Source organism: Brachyhypopomus gauderio, chromosome 16 (assembly GCF_052324685.1).
Source record: "Brachyhypopomus gauderio isolate BG-103 chromosome 16, BGAUD_0.2, whole genome shotgun sequence".
Lineage (NCBI taxonomy): Eukaryota > Metazoa > Chordata > Actinopteri > Gymnotiformes > Hypopomidae > Brachyhypopomus > Brachyhypopomus gauderio.
Window position 1 is genome coordinate 3,755,847 of NC_135226.1, and position 20,779 is coordinate 3,776,625.

Below are 20,779 nucleotides of genomic sequence, written 5' to 3' on the forward strand. Positions count from 1 at the left end.
TGTGTTCATGGATTTCTGTAGCTCTATTCATGGTGTTACATTCATGGAGTTGTTTGCATGGTTCTTAGGAAATTGTAAATTCCTACCCAGAGTATGTGTTTCCTTCTGAAGGTTTTTCCCTCTGGTTCTTAAGGAGTTTGTCCTTGGCACTGTGGCCATGGCATGTTCCTTAGGGCGACTGCAACTGGATTCTGTGTAAAGCTGATTTCTGTCATGCTGTTTTGTGCAAACACCTGTTGTAAAATAAATTACATACTTGCATGCTACATAAATAAATCTGAATGTGAATTTGAAAAAATTTGAATTGTATTGTAAAATTTTACGGTCAAGGTTTCTTCTTGTAGCGTCCTCCATCATGGTGCTTTTGTGTGAAGTGATGTAGGAGGCTGGGGTTTCGTTACCAAATGAGAACCATTTGACATCCCACTGCAGGGTGAGCAGAATTAGATCAAGACCTGGGGGACGAGGGTCTTCTCAACACCCACCCACCATTCCGCTTCATCCCTCCCTCACTTCTGCTGGGGGTGTGTGTAGGGGTGTGTGTGTGTGTGGGGGGGGGTGTGTGTGGGGGTGTGCTGGCTCACCTGGGCCCCGGCGGAGCCTTTATTGGGAAAGACAGCGCAGGAGGCGATTTGGTGTTGGAACTGTTTGTTAGACAGAAACAAAGCTGTGAAAAGTGTGGTTTGCGAGGAGGGTCTGCTGAACAGAATACAAAGCACACTTGACCAGAGAAAGCCCTCTCCCTATTTCACTCTCTCTCTGTTGCTCTGGCAATCGCTCTGGGCAGCCGTGCATTAAACCTGCACTGAAAAAGACTTTTGAGTCTGTTGGGACAGGCAAGGCAAAAAAAAACACAAAACCAAACACCAGGACCAAACTCTATAAATTAAAGATATTTTATCTTCATGTTCTTGTGCACACATATCTGATTAAACCAAATGTGCCTGTATTTGGCTATAACACGCCACCTACACTTAACTGTATCTAGCAGTCTAATACATCATCAGTCATCATTTATCTGACCAGTCAATGTACTGATAAGAAGTTTCCATTAATCTGCATAATTGTAAATCTGAATTTAATTGACCTGATCAAGGTCTTTAGCGTCTGTCTTCTCTCAGGCTGCATCCTGCCTGACGTTCTCCACTCTGCCTATGTGCCACATGTAGCCTATTTCAGAAGCTTTGGCTCATGTGAAAGTGTTACTACACTTACTTGGCTAAGAAGAACATGTGTGCTTAATGCAAGCAGTGGTGAGACATCTTGAGGTACTTCATAAGACTGCTGGAGACACACTGTCCCTCATACAGACCCCACATGGCAAACAGCACCTGCTCAAAATGCAGGATTATTTTATTAGATCTTCACTTAATGAAGATCTTAAGAATGCACTTGTGCCTCTTGCCTTTGCTGCAATTAAAGTTTCGAGATTTTGGTTTTGAATTGGTATCTGAATTGAATCCTTACTCATAAAATAAAGTCTGTCTTCTATGTGAAACCAGTGAATCATGAATAAGAACAGACTGATGTTCAGGTCTCTGATAATTCATGCTCCTGTTCATCCTGTTCATGATGGCACAGCACCTGTACGGAGCTTTACAGCTCGTCTCAGTCTGAAGTGGGTAACACGAAACCGCAGAGTGAGAGTTAAATCACTAACCATGGTGTCAGTGATACTTGTTGAACTGGTGTGTTGACACAATTTGTACTGTTCAAATCATGGCATTAGGTTTTGCTCTTTGATCTGATTACATCAGATACACATCTGATCTGGTTAGCTTAGTAGACTTAATCACTGCTTAATGTTTAGAAAAGAGCCTTCCTGTATTTGCTCCACTGGGATTGGCACATTTCTTCATTATCATCAGATTTTTTAGCGGTTTTTTTGTAATTGTCCTCCCGTCCCGTCTCGAAGTTACAAAAATGTTTCTGGGGGGGAAGGAGTCTTCAGACAGCTGGTTTTAGTTTGGGGGGTGCGCTGAGATCCTGAACAGCTTGAGTCATGCAGGTCAAAGGTGCTGCTAGGCTGTGATATACCTCAAATGGACTCAGAAATAAGACAGCACACACGTCTTATTCCCCCCAACACACAACTGGAAGATGAGGACCCCAAATTATAAGCGTAACTAATAAGTATGAGTGAGTGTGGTGGGTACCAGAGTGAGTGTGGTGGGTACTAGAGTGAGTGTGGTGGGTACCAGAGTGAGTGTGGTAGGTACTAGAGTGAGTGTGGTGGGTACCAGAGTGAGTGTGGTAGGTACCAGAGTGAGTGTGGTAGGTACCAGAGTGTGGTGGGTACCAGAGTGAGTGTGGTAGGTACTAGAGTGAGTGTGGTGGGTACCAGAGTGTGGTGGGTACCAGAGTGAGTGTGGTGGGTACTAGAGTGAGTGTGGTAGGTACCAGAGTGAGTGTGGTAGGTACCAGAGTGAGTGTGGTGGGTACTAGAGTGAGTGTGGTGGGTACCAGAGTGAGAGTGGTAGGTACCAGAGTGTGGTGGGTACCAGAGTGAGTGTGGTAGGTACCAGAGTGACTGTGGTGGGTACCAGAGTGAGTGTGGTGGGTACCAGAGTGAGTGTGTTAGGTACCAGAGTGAGTGTGGTGGGTACCAGAGTGAGTGTGGTAGGTACCAGAGTGAGTGTGGTAGGTACCAGAGTGAGTGTGGTAGGTACTAGAGTGAGTGTGGTAGGTACCAGAGTGAGTGTGGTGGGTACCAGAGTGAGTGTGGTGGGTACCAGAGTGAGTGTGGTAGGTACCAGAGTGAGTGTGGTGGGTACTAGAGTGAGTGTGGTGGGTACCAGAGTGTGGTGGGTACCAGAGTGAGTGTGGTGGGTAGTAGAGTGAGTGTGGTGGGTACCAGAGTGTGGTGGGTACCAGAGTGAGTGTGGTGGGTACCAGAGTGAGTGTGGTGGGTACCAGAGTGTGGTGGGTACCAGAGTGAGTGTGGTAGGTACCAGAGTGACTGTGGTGGGTACCAGAGTGAGTGTGGTGGGTACCAGAGTGAGTGTGGTAGGTACTAGAGTGAGTGTGGTGGGTACCAGCGTGTGGTGGGTACCAGAGTGAGTGTGGTAGGTACCAGAGTGAGTGTGGTGGGTACCAGAGTGAGTGTGGTAGGTACTAGAGTGAGTGTGGTGGGTACCAGAGTGTGGTGGGTACCAGAGTGAGTGTGGTAGGTACCAGAGTGAGTGTGGTGGGTACCAGAGTGAGTGTGGTGGGTACCAGAGTGAGTGTGGTGGGTACCAGAGTGAGTGTGGTAGGTACCAGAGTGAGTGTGGTGGGTACTAGAGTGAGTGTGGTGGGTACCAGAATGTGGTGGGTACCAGAGTGAGTGTGGTGGGTACCAGAGTGAGTGTGGTGGGTACCAGAGTGTGGTGGGTACCAGAGTGAGTGTGGTAGGTACCAGAGTGACTGTGGTGGGTACCAGAGTGAGTGTGGTGGGTACCAGAGTGTGGTGGGTACCAGAGTGAGTGTGGTAGGTACCAGAGTGACTGTGGTGGGTACCAGAGTGAGTGTGGTGGGTACCAGAGTGAGTGTGGTAGGTACTAGAGTGAGTGTGGTGGGTACCAGAGTGTGGTGGGTACCAGAGTGAGTGTGGTAGGTACCAGAGTGAGTGTGGTGGGTACCAGAGTGAGTGTGGTGGGTACCAGAGTGTGGTGGATACCAGAGTGAGTGTGGTGGGTACCAGAGTGAGTGTGGTGGGTACCAGAGTGAGTGTGGTAGGTACCAGAGTTCATTCTCCACTGTAGATCACGGTGCTGTGGGAGAACCCGACTGCAGGGACACACCGTGCGCCTGTGGGTATAAGCGTCTGCTGCTGTGTGCATATGGCCTGGTGATTAATTAGTATCATAAAGGGGAATGTGGGAAAATGGATGTTCAAAACATATAACATGCATTCTGACCAAAGCCTTGAAAAACCAGATGTTTTTTTACAACATTGAGAAGCTAATTGTTAATATGCTGCTTGTTTTGTTTGTTGTTTTTTTATTTGTGTAATGTGCCCTATGAAATCACTAGTGGTCATTGATGATTTTACAAGTCAGCTAAACTGGGTGGAATTGTGGGAAGTGAATTATGAGGCAGATTGGATGACTGCAAGTTAATATATGACTCAGGAAAAATTGTGTATTAAATGTTCATTTATTATTAAAAGACCTTTTCTGGGTGAATCTCTGTTCACATTGTAATTTTTTGTATTCATAAAAGAGTCAGCTAAGACTGGTCTTGAACCCTACAAAAAATATACAAGTTTTAACAGTTTGGTTTTTAATTTTCCGTTACTGCATAAAGTTTTCTCCCTTTGAGTGTTTGTGAAAGTTTTCCCCCAATTTAGTCATTATCAGTTCCCACAAGCTGTCTATGTCTAGGTTTTTTAATTTTGGAATTTGAATTCTGAATGTAAAAAATTACAACATGAACATGAATATTGTTTTTTTTATTTATTTTTTTTTACCTTGTTACAACAGTTTACATTTCTTTATATTTTGCATTTGTACAATAGCCCTGCTAACACCCACACCTCACTAGTTCACAAGTACACTTGCACACAACTAAAAGTGAACCATTGCACATTTTGCCCAATGGCAGTTGGCCCTGGTGTCTCACTGCTGCCTTTCTGTCTTTTAGGCATCACCTCTGCTACCACTGACCGCCTGCAGGGGTCAGAGGAGAAAGGACGCTTGGGCAGTACCATTCACAGTCAGTCAAGAACTGGGCCCAATATAGGTGAATATCACATCCCAGCATAGAGGTTCCTCTCCCTGGGACAGTAGACTGTGTTGCTTGTCCATGTCTTCACTTCAAACAGCTCACTGGGTTACTGAAAGAACAAGTGGTTGGTCCTGTGTCAGGACTTCCAGTGTGGTTTCCCACGCAGGTTAAAGGTCACAACTGCCCTGTGCTGTGACCAGGCTCCCCCCTCCTCAGCCCTGAACAGTGAGATGGTAAGATGGTTTCTTAAAAGGCCATTTGGTAAAATAATAGGCTACGTTTTTTCCAGAGCTGTGTGACCACACAAATTGGATATTTTCAGATCAGATTTTAGTGACAATAGTAACTGCAGAAACAGCTAAAACCAGCAGCCATAATGTTCTTTTATTTAGAAATGATGAAAAGTTACATAAATAAATAGATACCGGTACACAAGTTACCGGTACGTCCATGTTGCCCATTTTAATTCCTTGAGATGTTGTTGATGACAGTGATGTGTACAAAAACATGCACAGGCTGAGACAGACAGGCAAATCCAGTCTGAGCAAGATTGGAATTGAACAATTGCTTATATGTGAACATAGCCATGGTAATCTAATTAAGAGGTTAGTTAGACTCTATGAAGAAATCTCACAAGTTAAAAACTATGAAAACTAACACACAAACACATTTGACTGTTTAAATTTGACTCTGATGACTGCATTTCCCAAAGAGCTCCACAGGCAGCATAGTAATGAGGTCCAGCTCATAGCAAAAGCCTAGCGAAATAGCTTCCACCTGCAGACTTGTTTATAAAAGCTGTCCGAGTCTGGTATAAGCTATTACCTGGAGTCAGCTATGTTCACTTAGAGAGGACAACGGAACTTGGCACAGCCTGGCGTGAGAGCTGCCATCAGGCAAGAATGTGTCAGAAAAATGTGGGGTGGATGTCTCTTCACCGCCTCACCCCCTCACCCACACCCCCTCACCCCCACCGCCTCAAAAACTCACCCCCACTCTCACCCCCTCACCCACACCCCCTCACCCTCTCACCCCCACCCTCACCCCCTCACCCCCACCGCCTCAAAAACTCACCCCCACCCTCACCCCCTCACCCACACCCCCTCACCCTCTCACCCCCACCCTCACCCCCTCACCCCCACCGCCTCAAAAAGTCACCCCCACCCTCACCTCCACCCCCTTTTTATTTGATGACACTTTTAACTTGTGTTAAAGGAGCACATGACATAAGGTATTTCTGCTCAGCTGTACCATGCTGCGTAAAAGATGGCACTAAATCCTGAAACCAGATCACAGAGAGGATTTGGAGAAGTACCCAGGCGGCGGAAGATCGGGCCGGTGTAATGTAATGGGACCTTCTTCACTAGCGTGCCGGCTCAGCTATCGAAAGCCCTGCGGCCACTTTCAGGGACATTAACACAGAGGCTTTGAGAAATGTATACGGTATTCTGTTACGAGCGTCACAGTGTCCTGATCAGCAGACCAAATCCTCCCAGGTGCCGTGCTAAGAGGATAAGTCTCTGTCTCTGCAGTGAGACTCCATTAGAACAACCGGAATTACTCTGGATTAAAAAAGTCTGTAGAATGAGAGGAGTGCACAGTGAATTAAATGCCTACTGGTTAGTATCTGCTAACCAGTAAGCAACCCATTTTAATTTAACTATTTAGGATCGTTTAGGCTTCTATAATATACTGTACTTATGTAGATATACTGGTTGCAGGGGGGAAAACTAGCTAAAAACATTATGGTTCCCGGCTAAGATTTAAAACCTATTTGTTTGTGTTTACATGTGCTGGGCCAGACGTTGAGGTTACTCTGTCATCAGAAAGGGGGCCTCTGTGAAAAAAAATCCTTTGATCCATAATACTGGCTAATTTTCTTTACCAAAGACAGGCAGCAGGTACAGAATAACAGTGGACAATACCAGCGTATAGTTCAGTGAGGCTGTACTTAAATACTATTTTTAAAGAGTGATACAAACTGGGTGCTGGCATGATGTTAGATTAGTAGCCAGGGCCTGACTGATAGAAAATTTGTAACTGTTACCAATTTAAGAGAGCTTAAAATGATGACAGATACCACATAGTATAAACCACACATTTATACTCTCGCATTTCTTAAACCGCGGAATGTTAATATTAGTAAATAATATTGGTCCTGTTTTCCTAGAATGAGCAAACTCTGAGCTGTTACTGTACTCTGAACGGGACACGGACCAGTTTTCCTTCACTGCTTCACACCATCAAGTTAATATTTCACCAGCAGGACGGAACTGCAGTCCATCTGTGGTGGTGATTTACATTTCATTTAATGTGCTCTCCTGTGAGCCCCACGTTGTGCAGCTAAACGTTAACGTCGCTGGCATCCGAAGTGCTGCTCACAACCCGGACGTTCAGTCAGGACTCCGGTACACGTTACCGGTGGTTTGTTGTGCATGTCGGCTGCCAGCGTGCGGCGTCGCCGGGGCTCACGGACCTGGCAGTGCTGCTCGTTGGAGACGGAGCCTGCAGCTGTTGGCGTGGCATGACGATAAGATGTTTTCTGATGAAACTCGGTTGAATCTGAAACTGGGTCACTCCTCGGTCTGAGTTAACGACTGAGCCGTTTACCGAGTAACAGCGTGTGGTAACTTAATCCGTCAGTTTAGTCCGACGTACCGTTACAACATTAGATATGCTCCGTTTAGTTAAACAACAAAAACACAAGCAGGTCTACTTTGCAGTACCGTGTTAAGAATGCTTTCAAAACATTTAAAAGTTCATAGCAATGATCCGTAATTTTAATCAGAAACCTACTGCTGTATCATGCGACTGACATGATGTACAATAAATCTAATTTTGGGTGTTTTGCAGTGGTGTGGTGCACTGGCCCTTAAGAACTCGTGTGGTGTTTTTAACAGCTCAGATATCATTCCTAGTTGGTAACCGTCATATAAGAGCTGTTTTTCTTCCTTGCTGAAAGTTGGGAATGATGCCCCATCTGTAGCAACCCAACCAGCCGCTTATTTTACTGCAGTATCCTACCAAAACTGTTAGCCAACATCGTTAATAGTGATTAATAGCTGGCAGGGGCGGTTGGCAACGTAAAAATTGGTAATATGCTAACTGATCTCACTATCTTTCATTCAGTCATATAGCCTATATGAATTGTGGAAGAGTTAAGCTATATGCCTTTAATACATATGCCTTTAATTTTTTTTTGTGGTACCACAACTTAACGTCCTGGCTGTGACTTGAAATGGATGGGCCCTCCACAACCTACTGTAGCATGAAATTCTTCAGTGCCCAAGCAAACTCAGTGACTGTCTCTGTAACAGCACAGAGGACAATCTGTTTTACTGTTTTGTTTTGGACGTCAGAAGAGCGCCGTTTAGCAGATTTGTTTTGACCCGAGGCTGTGAGGGAGATATGATGTCTTTGAAAAAATAAAAAAACACATATGCCCCACATACTGAAGACATTGTGCAAGTAAAGTAGGAGTATTGTTAAGTCATACACAGAGGAGTTTTTAGTCTACTAAATTCAACAAGGTCTCCTCAATAGGTCGTTTGGTAACCACTGATGCAAGGCTGAAGTGTCTGTCTCGTCCTGACAGTCGTATTTGAGCAAAAGTGTTTCAATTTTTATTTGAATAATTACTTATGTGTGTGCACTCTTGCTGTACAAATAATAGAAGTATTTTTTTTTGGATTAAGGTAATAAAATTGTTCTAGTTTTTATATCACTTAGATTCTTTATCAGTCTACACTCACCGGCCGCATTATTTGGTACACCTAATGCAAATGTCAAATCAGCCAATCACATGGCAACAACTCAATGCATTTAGGCATGTAGACATGGCCAAGACAATCTTCTGCGGTTCAACATGACCAACAGAATGGGGAAGAAAAGTGACTTTGAACATGGCATGGTTGTTAGTGTGAGTCAAGTATTTCGGAAACTACTTATCTACTGGGATTTTCATGTACAACCATCTCTAGTGTTTACAGAGAATGGTTCGAAAAAGATTAAAAAATCCAGTAAACGGCAGTTCTGTGGGTGCAAATGCCTTGTTGATGCCAGAGGTCAGAGGAGAATGGCCAGACTGGTTCAAGCTGATAGAACGGTAACAGTATTTATTGACAGTAAATAATCAGTCAATACAACGAGGCATGCGGAAGAGCATCTCTGAATGTACAACATGTTGAACCTTGAGGTGGATGGGCTACAGCAGCAGAAGACCACACCAGGTGACACTCCTGACAGCTAAGAATAGAGGAAACTGATGCAACAATTTGCACAGGCTCACCAAAATTGGACAATAGAAGACTGGAAAAACGCTGCCTGGTCTAATGAGTCTCGATTTCTGCTGCGATATTTGGATGAGATGGTAGGGTCAGAATTTGGCGGCAACAACATGAAAGCAAGGGCTGGCTCGGATGCCGCTCCTCCTGCAACCACTGGGGGCTCCCGAGTCAGTCCCAGACTCAGTAAGCGTAATCAGCAGTGATCCGTCACACCTGTCTTCCTGGCTACTTAAGGAAGCTTGTTGTGACAGATCACTGCTGAATCATTTTGGTCATAAGCCTTCAGTTCAGTGAACGAATCACTGAGCAAGCACAGTTCCCTCGCAATGAATCGCGCTTCCAGAATCGCTGGTGAATTGGTTATTTACAGACCACACAGCAGTTCCCCTGCCGGCCTACATGGTCGCTGCTGAACTGAGAAAGGAACGAATCAGCTGAGGAAGTGATTCTATTCAGCACGTTCACTCAAATGATTTGTTCATTCGAACGAATCGTTCACGAACAACACAACACTACTTCTCTGGTATTTCTACCGTTGCGTTTCGTTACAAGGTGTCTCGCCACCTTTCTCTCTCTCTCTCTCTCCCACTTATCATTCATTGGGGCAGTCATGGCCTGGTGGTAGGGAACTGGTCTTATGACTGGAGGGTTGTGGGTTCAATTCCCAGACCTGAGGCCATGACTGAGGTGCCCTTGATCAAGGCACCTAACCCCCAACTGCTCCCCAGGCGCCTGGCTAGGGCTGTGTACCGATCTGGGCAAGTGTGCACCACAGCCCCCTAGTAATCACTAGTGTGTGTGTGTGTTTTCTAACTGCACAGATGGGTAAAAAGCAGAGGACAAGTTTCGATTGTGGTGAAAAATCACAATTGACAAAATATGGCACATTTATTCTTTCACTTATTCGAGTCTATCTCCTGCACCGTTTCCTGGCCCATGTCAAGTTTTCCTCCACCTATTTTACTTCCTATCCATTATACATTTATTTTGGGAATAAATGTAGTAATGTAGTGCTGTAGACAGGCGCGCTTTATACCTATCAACATGGACAAAGGAGGTCATACCAAACAGATCACACTTTATGTAATCGGTGCCCCTCACATGCGACTCATACTAGGGTTCCCTTGGCTACAGTGCCACAATCCTGAAGTTGACTAGCTCTCTCGTACCATGCATGATTGAGGATTCGTGTGCAAGGAAACCTGCCTTAAGAGGCATCTCAAATCCCCTATCCACCGCTCTCCCGACCCGGTAGACCTGACTAAAGTTCCCTCTGAGTACCACGACAGGGAAATATTTAGTAAAGAAAATACTAGCTTCCTTCCCCCTCACAGGTCATATGACATAGCCATCAACCTGCTCCCCAGTTCCAGCCCTCCTAGGTGCCGTCTCTTTTCTCTAAACACTCCGGAACTTAAGGCCATGGAAGAGTACATCCGCGAGGCTCTGGCTGCCGGTTTTATCGGGGGGAAGGGGGGGGGGGGGGGTTTAAGGCCATGCATAGATTACCAGGGACTTAACAAGGTAACCATAAATGACTGTCATCCATTACCCCTCATGGCCACTGCTTTTGAGGCACTCCAACATGCCACCGTTTTCACCAACTGAACCTCCGGAGTGCCAACAACCTGGTTAGAGTGATGAAGACCGCCTTCATTCAGGTCACTACGAATATATGGTTATGCTGTTCAGCCTCATGAATGCTCCGGTGTGTTCCAACGGTTTATTAATGAAGTGCTGAGGGAAGCACTCGACAGATATGCCTTTGTTTACCTTGACGATATCCTCATTTATAGCCATAGCGAAGCTGAACACGTTAAACATGTATGACGGATACTTCAACTCCTGCTAGAGAGCTAGAGATCTCTATGTCAAGTTAGAGAAGTCACTATTCCATGTCCAGGAAGTAGGGTTCTTAGGATATTGTATAGCCCATAGCACTTTAGCTATGGACCCGTCTAAAATCCGGGCAATGGCTCAATGGCCTACTCCTACCTCACTCCGTCTGGTACAATGTTTTCTAGGCTTTGCTAATTTCAAACCTCACTTTATTAAGGGGTTCAGTACCCTGGCAGCTCCCCTTATAGCCCTAACCAAGAAATCTCCTGGCCCTCTCGTCTGGTCTCCTGAGGCTCAGCAGTATTTTGAAAACAAGATACATACACAAGAGGGCAAGGGGCAGTCATGGCCTGGCGGTTAGGGGGGTTGTGGGTTCGATTCCCAGACAGGCCATGACTGAGGTGCCCTTGAGCAAGGCACCTAACCCCAACTGCTCCCCGGGCGCCAGGGCTAGGGCTGCCCACCGCTCTGGGCACGTGTGATCCACAGCCCCCTAGTAACCACTAGTGTGTGTGTGTGTGTTCTGACTGCACAGATGGGTTAAAAGCGGAGGACAAATTTCGATTGGGGTGTAAAAATCACAATTTGACAAAATATGGCACATTTCATTTCATTTCACATTTCAAGATAGTTCACGTCTGAACCTATCTTGTGTATGCCTGATCCTGATACTTCCAGTAGGCCAAATGCCTCAACCCCAGACAGGCCAGATGATCCTTGATCTTCGGTAGATTTGATTTCATCCACTCTTAGGCCTGGCACAAAGAACAGTAAACCTGATGCTCTCTCCCGTCAGTGGGAATCACCTCCTGACGTCTCAGCACCCTCATACCTATGTACAAGATTATAGCACCCATACAAGGAGATATTGAAACGGGTTAAACGAGCACTTACCAACAATCCCGGGCCTAGTTATTCTCCTCCTGGTCGCTTATATGTTCTCGCTAGTTTAAGGAAGAAGGTTATGAGATGGGGCCATGACTCACCTTTCGCTGCCCATCCCAGGGTTCGCCGCACCATCAAACTCCTGCAAAAGAGGTTTTAGGTGGGAAGTTTTGTCACACTGCTGGGTTTGTGCTAAGAACAAAGTGTCCCATTCCAAACCCACTGGGCTGTTGCGTCCTCTCCCCATTCTGTCCAGACCGTGGACGCTGGATTTTGTCACTGGCTTGCCTCCCTCTTCGGGCAACACCGTTATCGTTGACCGGTTTTCTAAGACTGCCAGATTTCTAACCTTACCTAAACCCCCCTTGGCCCTTGTCTGCCTCCCTATTTCTCCACAATGTTGTTTGGTACCACGGTTTCCCCTCCGATGTGGTGTCTGACAGGGGGCCGCAATTTACCTGGGCCTTCCTGGGTCTCCTGGGAGCTAAGGCCAGCCTATCCTCGGGCTTTCATTCTCAGATCAATGGTCAAACAGAGCAGACCAACCAGGATTGGAGCAGATGCTTCCTGTCTGACCACCAATCCCTCCTCCTGGGCTGACCAACTCCTCTTGGCTGAGTACGCCTACAACACCCTATGGCACTCTGCTCTTGGGATGTCACACTTTGAGTGCCGGTTGGTGTGGCGGGCAGTCATGGCCTGGTGGTTAGGGAACTGGTCTTGTGATTCTTGTGGTTTGATTCCCAGACCTGAGGCCATGACTGAGGTACCCCTGAGCAAGGTCCTTAACCCTCAATTGCTCACTTATATAAAAAAATGAGATAAAAATGTAAGTCGCTCTGGATAAGGTCATCTGCCAAATGCCATAAATGTAAATGTAAATACGTAAGGCCCATAAGGCCCTATTGTCTGCCTCGCAGTGCTGACAACGGGTCTGGCTTTCCACCAGGGATCTGTCGGTCCTTGGCGGGACCAGGAAATTGGCCCCTTGATATTTGGGTCCCTTCAAGGTGGATAAGCAGATCAACCGGCTGTTGTTTCCTCCATCCATATGTGTAGTTTTGTGTAGTATGCCCTGTGCTCCGAAGCCGCCTCCCCCCCCGCATGATTGACGGGGGCCCCGGCATATACTGTCAACTGCCTGTTGGATCACCGTCATGTTCGGGGCCGGGACCAATACATCGTGGACTGGAAGGGTTATGGACGTGGACGAGGAATGCTCCTGGGTCCCTGCCTCGCTCATCCTCGCCCATACCCTTATCCGTGACTTGCACCGCGACAGGGCCATTGCCCTGGGCTGTGGGGTCTCTGTCCTAGAGGGGGCTGGGGGGGCTCTGTCAGGGCTGGCTCGGATGCTGCCATCCCTTTTTGACCCGTATAACCATCTTCTGATGGTTATACTTCCAGCAGGATAATGCACCATGTCATAAAGCGCGAATAATCTCAGACTGGTTTCTTGAAAAACGACAATGTACTCCAATGGCCTCCACAGTCACCAGATCTCAATCCAATAGAGCACCTTTGGGATGTGGTGGAACAGATTCACATCATGTGCAGCCAACAAATCTGCAGCAACTGTGTGATGCTATCATGTCAATATGGACCAGACTCTCTGAGGAATGTTTCCAGTACCTTGTTGAATCTGCCACGAAGGATTAAGGCAGTTCTGAAGGCAAAATGTTGTCCAATCCGGTACTAGCCAGGTGTACCTAATAAAGTGGCCGGTGAGGGTATGTATGTGGTGAGTGTGTGTATGTGGTGAGTGTATATTCTGCCTATAAATCTCACTGTCTGGCCATCTATGTCTCTATCCACATGTTTGCAGTCTGTCTTACTGTAAATTGAAAACCAGCCAGTATAAAAGTTGTCAAGTGTTCATGGTGCATCATACTTTGCATTATTGTCAGTATGTGTTTCATACATTAGGCAACAATGAATTTAACAATGCACCTGGAAATTTCAATTTAATTAGTTATTTACCATCATTTTGTACGCCACACATGTACGTATCCTTGACTTACTTGATGAAACAGCCCAAGCTGACAGGTGGTGAGCCTGCAACAGTTTGCCATCATTCGTAGTGCCATATATGGTGGTGTAAACCTGAGCTGAATTGAGTGTCTGTCATCAGCGCCATCACGGCATGGCATTTGTGTTTAATGAAAGTCAGTATGTTGGAGACCAGGACATCTGCTCTGATCCTGATGTAGGCGTAGGAACACACTGCAGTAACTGAGAAAGAGGTTATAAGAGGATGAACATTTGGTCAAATATGATAAAAAGGTTTTAGTTGAAATCCAATCCTCTTTTTGTTTTGTACACAATGCGGTAAAGTAATACACCCATTGGCCCTCAGGGCCTCAACATTATCTGAAACTTTATCTGTGACTGACACAAGGAAGAGAATGTACATTAGTGTAGTGCAATTCATGACACAGAATACAAAATTGACCTTTTGTTCTTTTTTAAACATGTTCTTTTAAACATGTTTTTTAAAAACATAGTTACATGCTGTCAGTTCAGCTGTTCTTCTGCTTAACTTGATCTTATTCTGCTAATAACATTTGGCTACATGATTGTTGTATTTGAGTAAAAAAACGAAAACGTAGGGGGTCAGGGTGGTGACCCATAAGCGCTAGATGGCTTGAAGGGCTGTGCTGATGTTTGCTCATGTGGTGGATTTCATCCATGTTTGTGTGATGACTTCTTGAGAAGGATTGTTGTGTGGTTGCGTAATGAGAAAACCACATGCACACTGCATGGCATAATGGGAAACGCAGTTTATAGATGTGCTTAAGCACGTTTTTTCCATTTAAGTTCCGTTTTCTGATTTATGAGTAATGAGTGAAATTGTAGAGCATGCAGGTTTCCAGGCGATAAGATTAGCCATTGGCTAACCTATACAGAGAGGCCATGTACTGCATACCAGTTTCAACACACATGACGGTGCTCACTGTTCAGTCACTCTCTCCTGAGCGCCCGTGTTTATACTGTAGCAGACGGGAGACGGGCTCGTATCAGGGGCGTTGAGGGGAGAGGAGAGTGGGGAGTGTGGGGTAGTGAGTCCCTCGTGCCCTGGTGCAGAGCCACGATGAGCTAAGGTGTTTTTCTTCCCCAGTCTGATAAGGGTGAGGGGGAAGCATCTGTGCAGTCAAAAGGCCTGTGGGGACGGTCTCCGTCTCTGAGAGCTCGTGTGAGCTTTGGATGGAGATGAGTTGAGTGGGGCTCTGGCTCGCAGCCCACAGCTGGGTCAGCCATGCTTAGTTTCTTTCTTGAGCCAAGATTGGAGGGAGGGGGAAGCGCATTGAGGTGCAATCAGGATTTAGGGGGGGCTATTTGAAGCATGTGCCTATGTTGTTATTGTCTATTCTACCTGGGGTTTAGACCCCTTTTCTGCTTTATAATTATGTTTGCTGGCATAGCTCATAGCCAGTATGTCTGTGAAGGGCCACTGTTTCAGGCCTCTACCTTAAACACTAATTATGTTCACTGATAAAAGAAACCCTTCTGCTGTCATGTTCATTTTTCTTCTTGAGGTATATCTACTTAGATAAGTTACTGTGGCTCTAGAGACTCTCTTACATGTGGTCTTTCATTAATATTTCTGTGACCTACAATTTTTGAAACTATTGAGCAACTTGGCCCCAGACTCAAGAAATGAATATTGTTTCTTTCTAACGCTATAAAAATGTCAGTGGAAGTGACACTGCCAGGGCCTTTGCAACAGCGATGCCACAGACGCTTGTGATATGCAAATGAGTTTTACATGCAGTCGTTTGTTTGTTTGTTTGTTTGTTTTCTGCTGCAAGCTTGGCACCAGCCTCAGATTTCTCTGATGTGTGCTCTGTGGGCGTTTTGATGAATCAAGGTATTAATATGATCCAACAGGCAAAAGATTTTGGCCAGAATAAAGCAGGCCAGTTATTCAGCATGTCACATCACATTAAGGGTACACCCGTGCGGTTTTAATATACTGGAGGCAATTTCCTTGCAACATAGTTTTAATATGATATTTTGCCCAGTTCCTGCGGAGTTAGCTGTTGCTTATGGTGACTTGGTCCTGATATTGGTCAGCACATTCAGAGCACGATCATCAGAAATTTAGCTTAGTCTTGTTGTTTTGCTACACTCAATTTTGATACTGCTCTGCAGTCTGTTTTGATTTCATATTTCATAAATAACTAAACTGCTAAGGCTGCCAAATGCTGTAAATGTAAACGGAACTAATTTACAAGACCTGTCATTAAAGCTGTCTAGTCAGTCACTCTAAAGATCGTCTTTAAATGGATTCTGATGTGATAGCATCCTGGTCAGTGGCTGCTGCCCTTGGGAGCTTAAGGGTGTGAGATTGGGTCAGTTTCATGACCAGAGGCCTCAGCCGAGTTCTTGACTATAATGCCATAGGTCTCCAGCCCACTACAGAAAAATCCATGGGGCAGCTACGACCAAACGCGACTATGCATTGCTCTATGGCCACATGGTGCAAAAGCTTCATCAAGCCTTTTGCTTTGAAACTGGGTGGTCATAACTCTTTCCAGCACCATCACAGACCCAAAACCTCCTGTTCTATTGCTTTTTATTTATCATGCCTGCAAATTCCTTCCACTATTTATTCATTTGTCCAGTTGCAATCAGCAGGGTCAGTGGGGGATTGTGGGGGTGGACTGGGGTTAGGTAGGGGACATTGTCTCACTTCACTGTCCTTCTGCCATTTATATGTCAGTACAGCTGTAATGAGGAGTCAAATACAGCTGATTCATCCTCTTACGTTTCCTGTTAGAAAACGACTTATTGTCATTGTACATGATACAACGAAATTCTGAGTGGTATCTCTTAGTCACATTAGAATAAAAACAGTGCAAGACAACATATATACATAAAACATTTCACCAGTCTGTCAAGCCAAATACTAATACTGATTTTATAGCAGCGCCATGGTGAGGCAGTTATCAGGTGAGATGGTATAACTGTTATGATTATATACCATAGTATTACATATACTGTATTTATGTTATGTATATAGTATTAACAAAGTATTATAAATAAAATATTAATAGCAGCAATACAAGTTTTGTGCTGCAAATGAGAAATAGTGCAATAGTGCTGATGTAAATAATATAGTTCAATAGTGTGTGTGTGTGTGTGTGTGTGTGTGTGTGTGTGTGTGTGTGTGTGTGTGTGTGTGTGTGTGTGTGTGTTGGGAGGGGGGGATTCTGCTTGTGCTGATTTTCAGTGCTTACCAGCCATTAGCATGACTGCCTCCAAGTTCTTCCTGTTGTTGCTAGGAACGTGATGTCACTTGCTCCCTTAACGTGGTTGGTTCTTACACGTTTCAGGTCCTCCGCCTTGGCCAGGAACAAAGGAGCATCCACAACACCCCCTCCCCCCACCATCCTTCAGCTCTGCATCCCAGAGAGCCTGGCGCCGTGTTCGCACACCGACCCCAGCCAAGCGCCCTGGGTCTTCCTGCTGCGTGGGGCCTGAGCTAGTGGGGGGGGAGCCAAAGCTAAAGTGCTAGCCGGGAGCATGATGCCCCCGTGCTGACGGCCAGTGGAGAAGCTGTTTCCCCTCCGCTCACCCGGCTGGATGTGCGAGCCCACGGGGCGGCCCCTGCCCAGAGTCAACCGCGGAATCCACCACGGCGGCCGCCGAGAGACCCGCAGACATGCCCACCGAGACGCTGCAGCCAGATAGCAAGCCGGCCGGCCCGGGGAGCGGCTTCGCCTCCGCCGTGCCCCTCCGCATCCTCAACAAGGGCCCTGACTATTTCCGCCGGCAGGCCGAGCCCAACCCCAAGCGGCTCAGCGCCGTGGAGCGGCTGGAGGCCGACAAGGCCAAGTATGTGAAGAGCCAGGAGGTGATCAACGCCAAGCAGGAACCTGTCAAACCTCAGGTGCTGGCCAAGCCCCCCGTTTGCCCCATGCCCGTGAAAAGGGGTGGCAGCAACGGCTCCACCATCAAGGCCTCCAACAACAACGCCAAGTCGGACACGTGCGCCACCACCACCAAGCGTGAGAACCTCAACCTGGAGATTCTGAAGAACATTCTTAACAGCTCGTCCTCATCGGAGGGTCCCGCCAAGGGTTCCTCCCACAAGGTCGGCGCGCGCAGCTGGGCGCCTCACCGCTCCTGCGAGCCCTCGGAACCCGGGAGGCGCTCCTTCACCGAGTCACTCACCGTGCCGGTGGTGGGCTTGCCGGGCCGGTGGAGCCCGCAGGGCGACAACCTGAACCTGAGCAGGCGGCTGCTGGAGCAGCGCTCGGGCGAGGGTTCGGGCGAGCGCTCGCCGCTGCACGCCTCCCACAGCTCCTCCGACCTCCGCCGGCTGTGCAACGGGAAGCCGTTCCGCTCGGCCCGCAGCAGCAGCAGTTCCGCCCCTCCCCTCCCCCCCAAACCCAGCGCCAAGGCCCTGGCCGCCTGCGACAACCTGGGCCCACCCGACCGCGACGCCCTGACGGCCAAGCCGGGCGACATGGAGCTACAGCTGGAGGGCTCGGTGGCCCGCCGGCCCTCGCTGCACCGCTCCAAGTCGGACTTGAGCGACCGTTACGCCCGGGCGGGCGCTGACGTCGAGCGCTTCTTCAACTATTGTGGGCTGGACCCCGAGGAGCTGGAGAGCGTGGGCGTGGAAAGCTTCGCCCGTGCCAACTCTGACATCGTCTCGCTCAACTTTCGCAGCGCCAGCATGATCAGCTCAGACTGCGAGCACTCGCGTCACAGCAACGACGACCCGTCCGACGAGGACGAGGACCCCGCCGAGCGCGTGCCCTACGGCATCTCCGCCGTCGAGCGCAACGCCCGCGTCATCAAGTGGCTCTACAGCATCAAGCAGGCACGCGAGTCTCAGAAAGTCTCGCATGTTTGAGCGAGCTCGCAACACGGACGTCACCTCCACGCTCAGACTGGGTACCTGCATATTACGGCAAGCGTTGCACTGTCTTTGAATCTTGAAGGACTGATTGGCTAAGCCTTTTTTGTGTTTTTTCCCCCTTGGTTTACAGCTCTTTTTAAAGTCTCTTTCTGAGTTCAGTGTCTTCGGAAAATGCATGACCTCGAGCACACTCACTAACCTCTCCCCTAAGCCTCCATTTAACATGTTGTTGAGGTATAAGTGTGTGTCAGAAGATGTCCTTTATTCTGCAAGAGAAGAACTTGCAGCGTGTTGCTTATCGATTTTGTTTCTTTCTGCCTCTAAATCAGTGTTACGATGGCAGCTCTTTCGGTGTGTGTGTGTTCTTTTGTCGACGTAATGCTGTTCAGCACACTGAGCTGGGAAGCTGTATGGGTCTGTGCACAGAGCACCAGTGTGTTTAGATGTCTTTTTTTTAATCTTTGTCCCTCTCTCTCTCCCTCACCTTTCTTTTAAGCCGTTCTGATGAGGCGTTATGACATGTGCGTGTATATAAATCTGTGTGAGCAGGCACTGCAGTAGCATGTTTTCGCCCGGTCTCCACCCCATCCGAGAAACTTCCAGAAAACTCCCCCCTTTTAGCAGACTTAAGGCTTCTTTGAGTCCAACGCTGGCTGGATTGTTGAAGCATCATTACACCTTACAGCAGCATTATGTAGTTTTTTCTGTTTTGTTTGTCATCCATGTTCTTAACAGTTGAAATTTCTTTTGTGGTACTTATTGTTTTGACCAGTGTAAATGCTGTACGAATATGTATATAATTTTGAAGTCATTGGCAAAAAAATTAATAATAAAAATAAAGTGTTGTGTGCTGAAGATCCCGCAATGCTGCTGCCGCCACCTGTAGTGTCCCCCGTCCCCCGGTCTGTCCCCCGTCCCTCGTCCCCCGTCCCCCGGTCTGTCCCGGTCTCTGGGCTTGTGTTGTCCATGGTTAATTTTTGTACATCACCGCTGATATAACAACTTATATGCTGGGTATATTCAAGTTGGAGCCGTTACAAAAAATACATGAAGATTTGTTCACATTCTTCTTTTTAATTTCAATAAATGGCTGATTTTGCCATCTTTTGCCACCTGTCACATGGAATAATTTTTGTCACATAGTATCATTTCTATTGCCCTATTTGTGATATGATTTGTTTTTTGGAGTCCATAGTGTTGCCTGCACCTCGTAGACAACATGGGAGCTGCACATGTTAAAGGTGTAAAAATGCCACTTGTGTGAACATGGCTGTGGTGTGTTGTGTGTTTTTCCTCCTGCAGTGTGTACATGCAGGGTAAGCCTGCTGCTCCTTTTTCTACCGGAATGTCTCCGTAATCCTTTTCCTCCTGTCTCCAGCGGAGCGTGGAGGTCTGCAAGAGCTCGGTTCCGTGCTGGCCAATGTCACAAGCACTCCGGGGGCCACAGGAAATGATGCAATTCATCATGAATGTTTGGAAGGACCTGGCTGCTGCATTAGAGGCCTCGCTCTCGCAGAAATGCAGCTAGCATGTGTAACCTGGCCCAGGGCAGCGGGCCCAGGGCAGCGGGCCCAGAGCACAGGGCCATGTTTAACCCCTCACACCTCACATGGCATCTCTGGAGTAGATGTGCTGGAACACCAGCACATACACGTGCTGATTTATGAATTTTAAACCTGTGGTTTGTGCTCATCACGTCTGTTCATGGCACATTCTTCGGCTGTATGGATGTGTTCTTCTTGGAATGCCAGTCAGGTAAACCGAGACAGTGTTTTGTAGTTAAACCTTGAAGATAATTAGAACCAGCTTTTTGGACCTTAAACTGTTAAGACATTTAAACAATATAGTCCCTCCCCCTCATGTGGAAGAATAACAGTGAGGAATACTGGTTCACTACCTCCAACCCTACACACAGATCAGTGTCTCAGTAGACAGCATGATGAATGAGGTTTATTGTGTGTGTGTGTGTGTGTGTGTGTGTGTGTGTGTGTGTGTGTGTGTGTGTGTGTGTGTGTAGAATATTAGAGGACAGATAGGAGGGGAGCCCAAGTCCTGCAGGGCCTAGTTTATCCTTTCGTGGAGTTGTAAATAAACAAAATGTCACTTTAGAGAAAACAAATTCGTTTTTTTCATCTGAATTTGCTCTGTGAATTGTCCAACCTCACTGATGTGCTGCACCAATACATCAACA

At 47.0% G+C, this 20,779-nt stretch overlaps 1 protein-coding gene across 4 annotated transcripts in view; it reads left to right on the forward strand.

Moving 5' to 3' along the window:
• Positions 1-20,276, forward strand: part of fam110b (family with sequence similarity 110 member B) — a 38,180-nt gene extending 17,904 nt beyond the window's left edge. For 2 of the 4 annotated variants that reach the window (XM_076977046.1, XM_076977047.1), the window contains exons 2-3: positions 4,624-4,722; positions 17,054-20,276. In XM_076977046.1, the coding sequence (XP_076833161.1) occupies positions 17,383-18,582 (1,200 nt within the window). In that variant the 5' untranslated portion in view covers positions 4,624-4,722; positions 17,054-17,382 and the 3' untranslated portion in view covers positions 18,583-20,276. The other 2 variants (XM_076977048.1, XM_076977049.1) reach the window with 2 other exon arrangements.
• Positions 20,277-20,779: the final 503 nt, after the last annotated feature.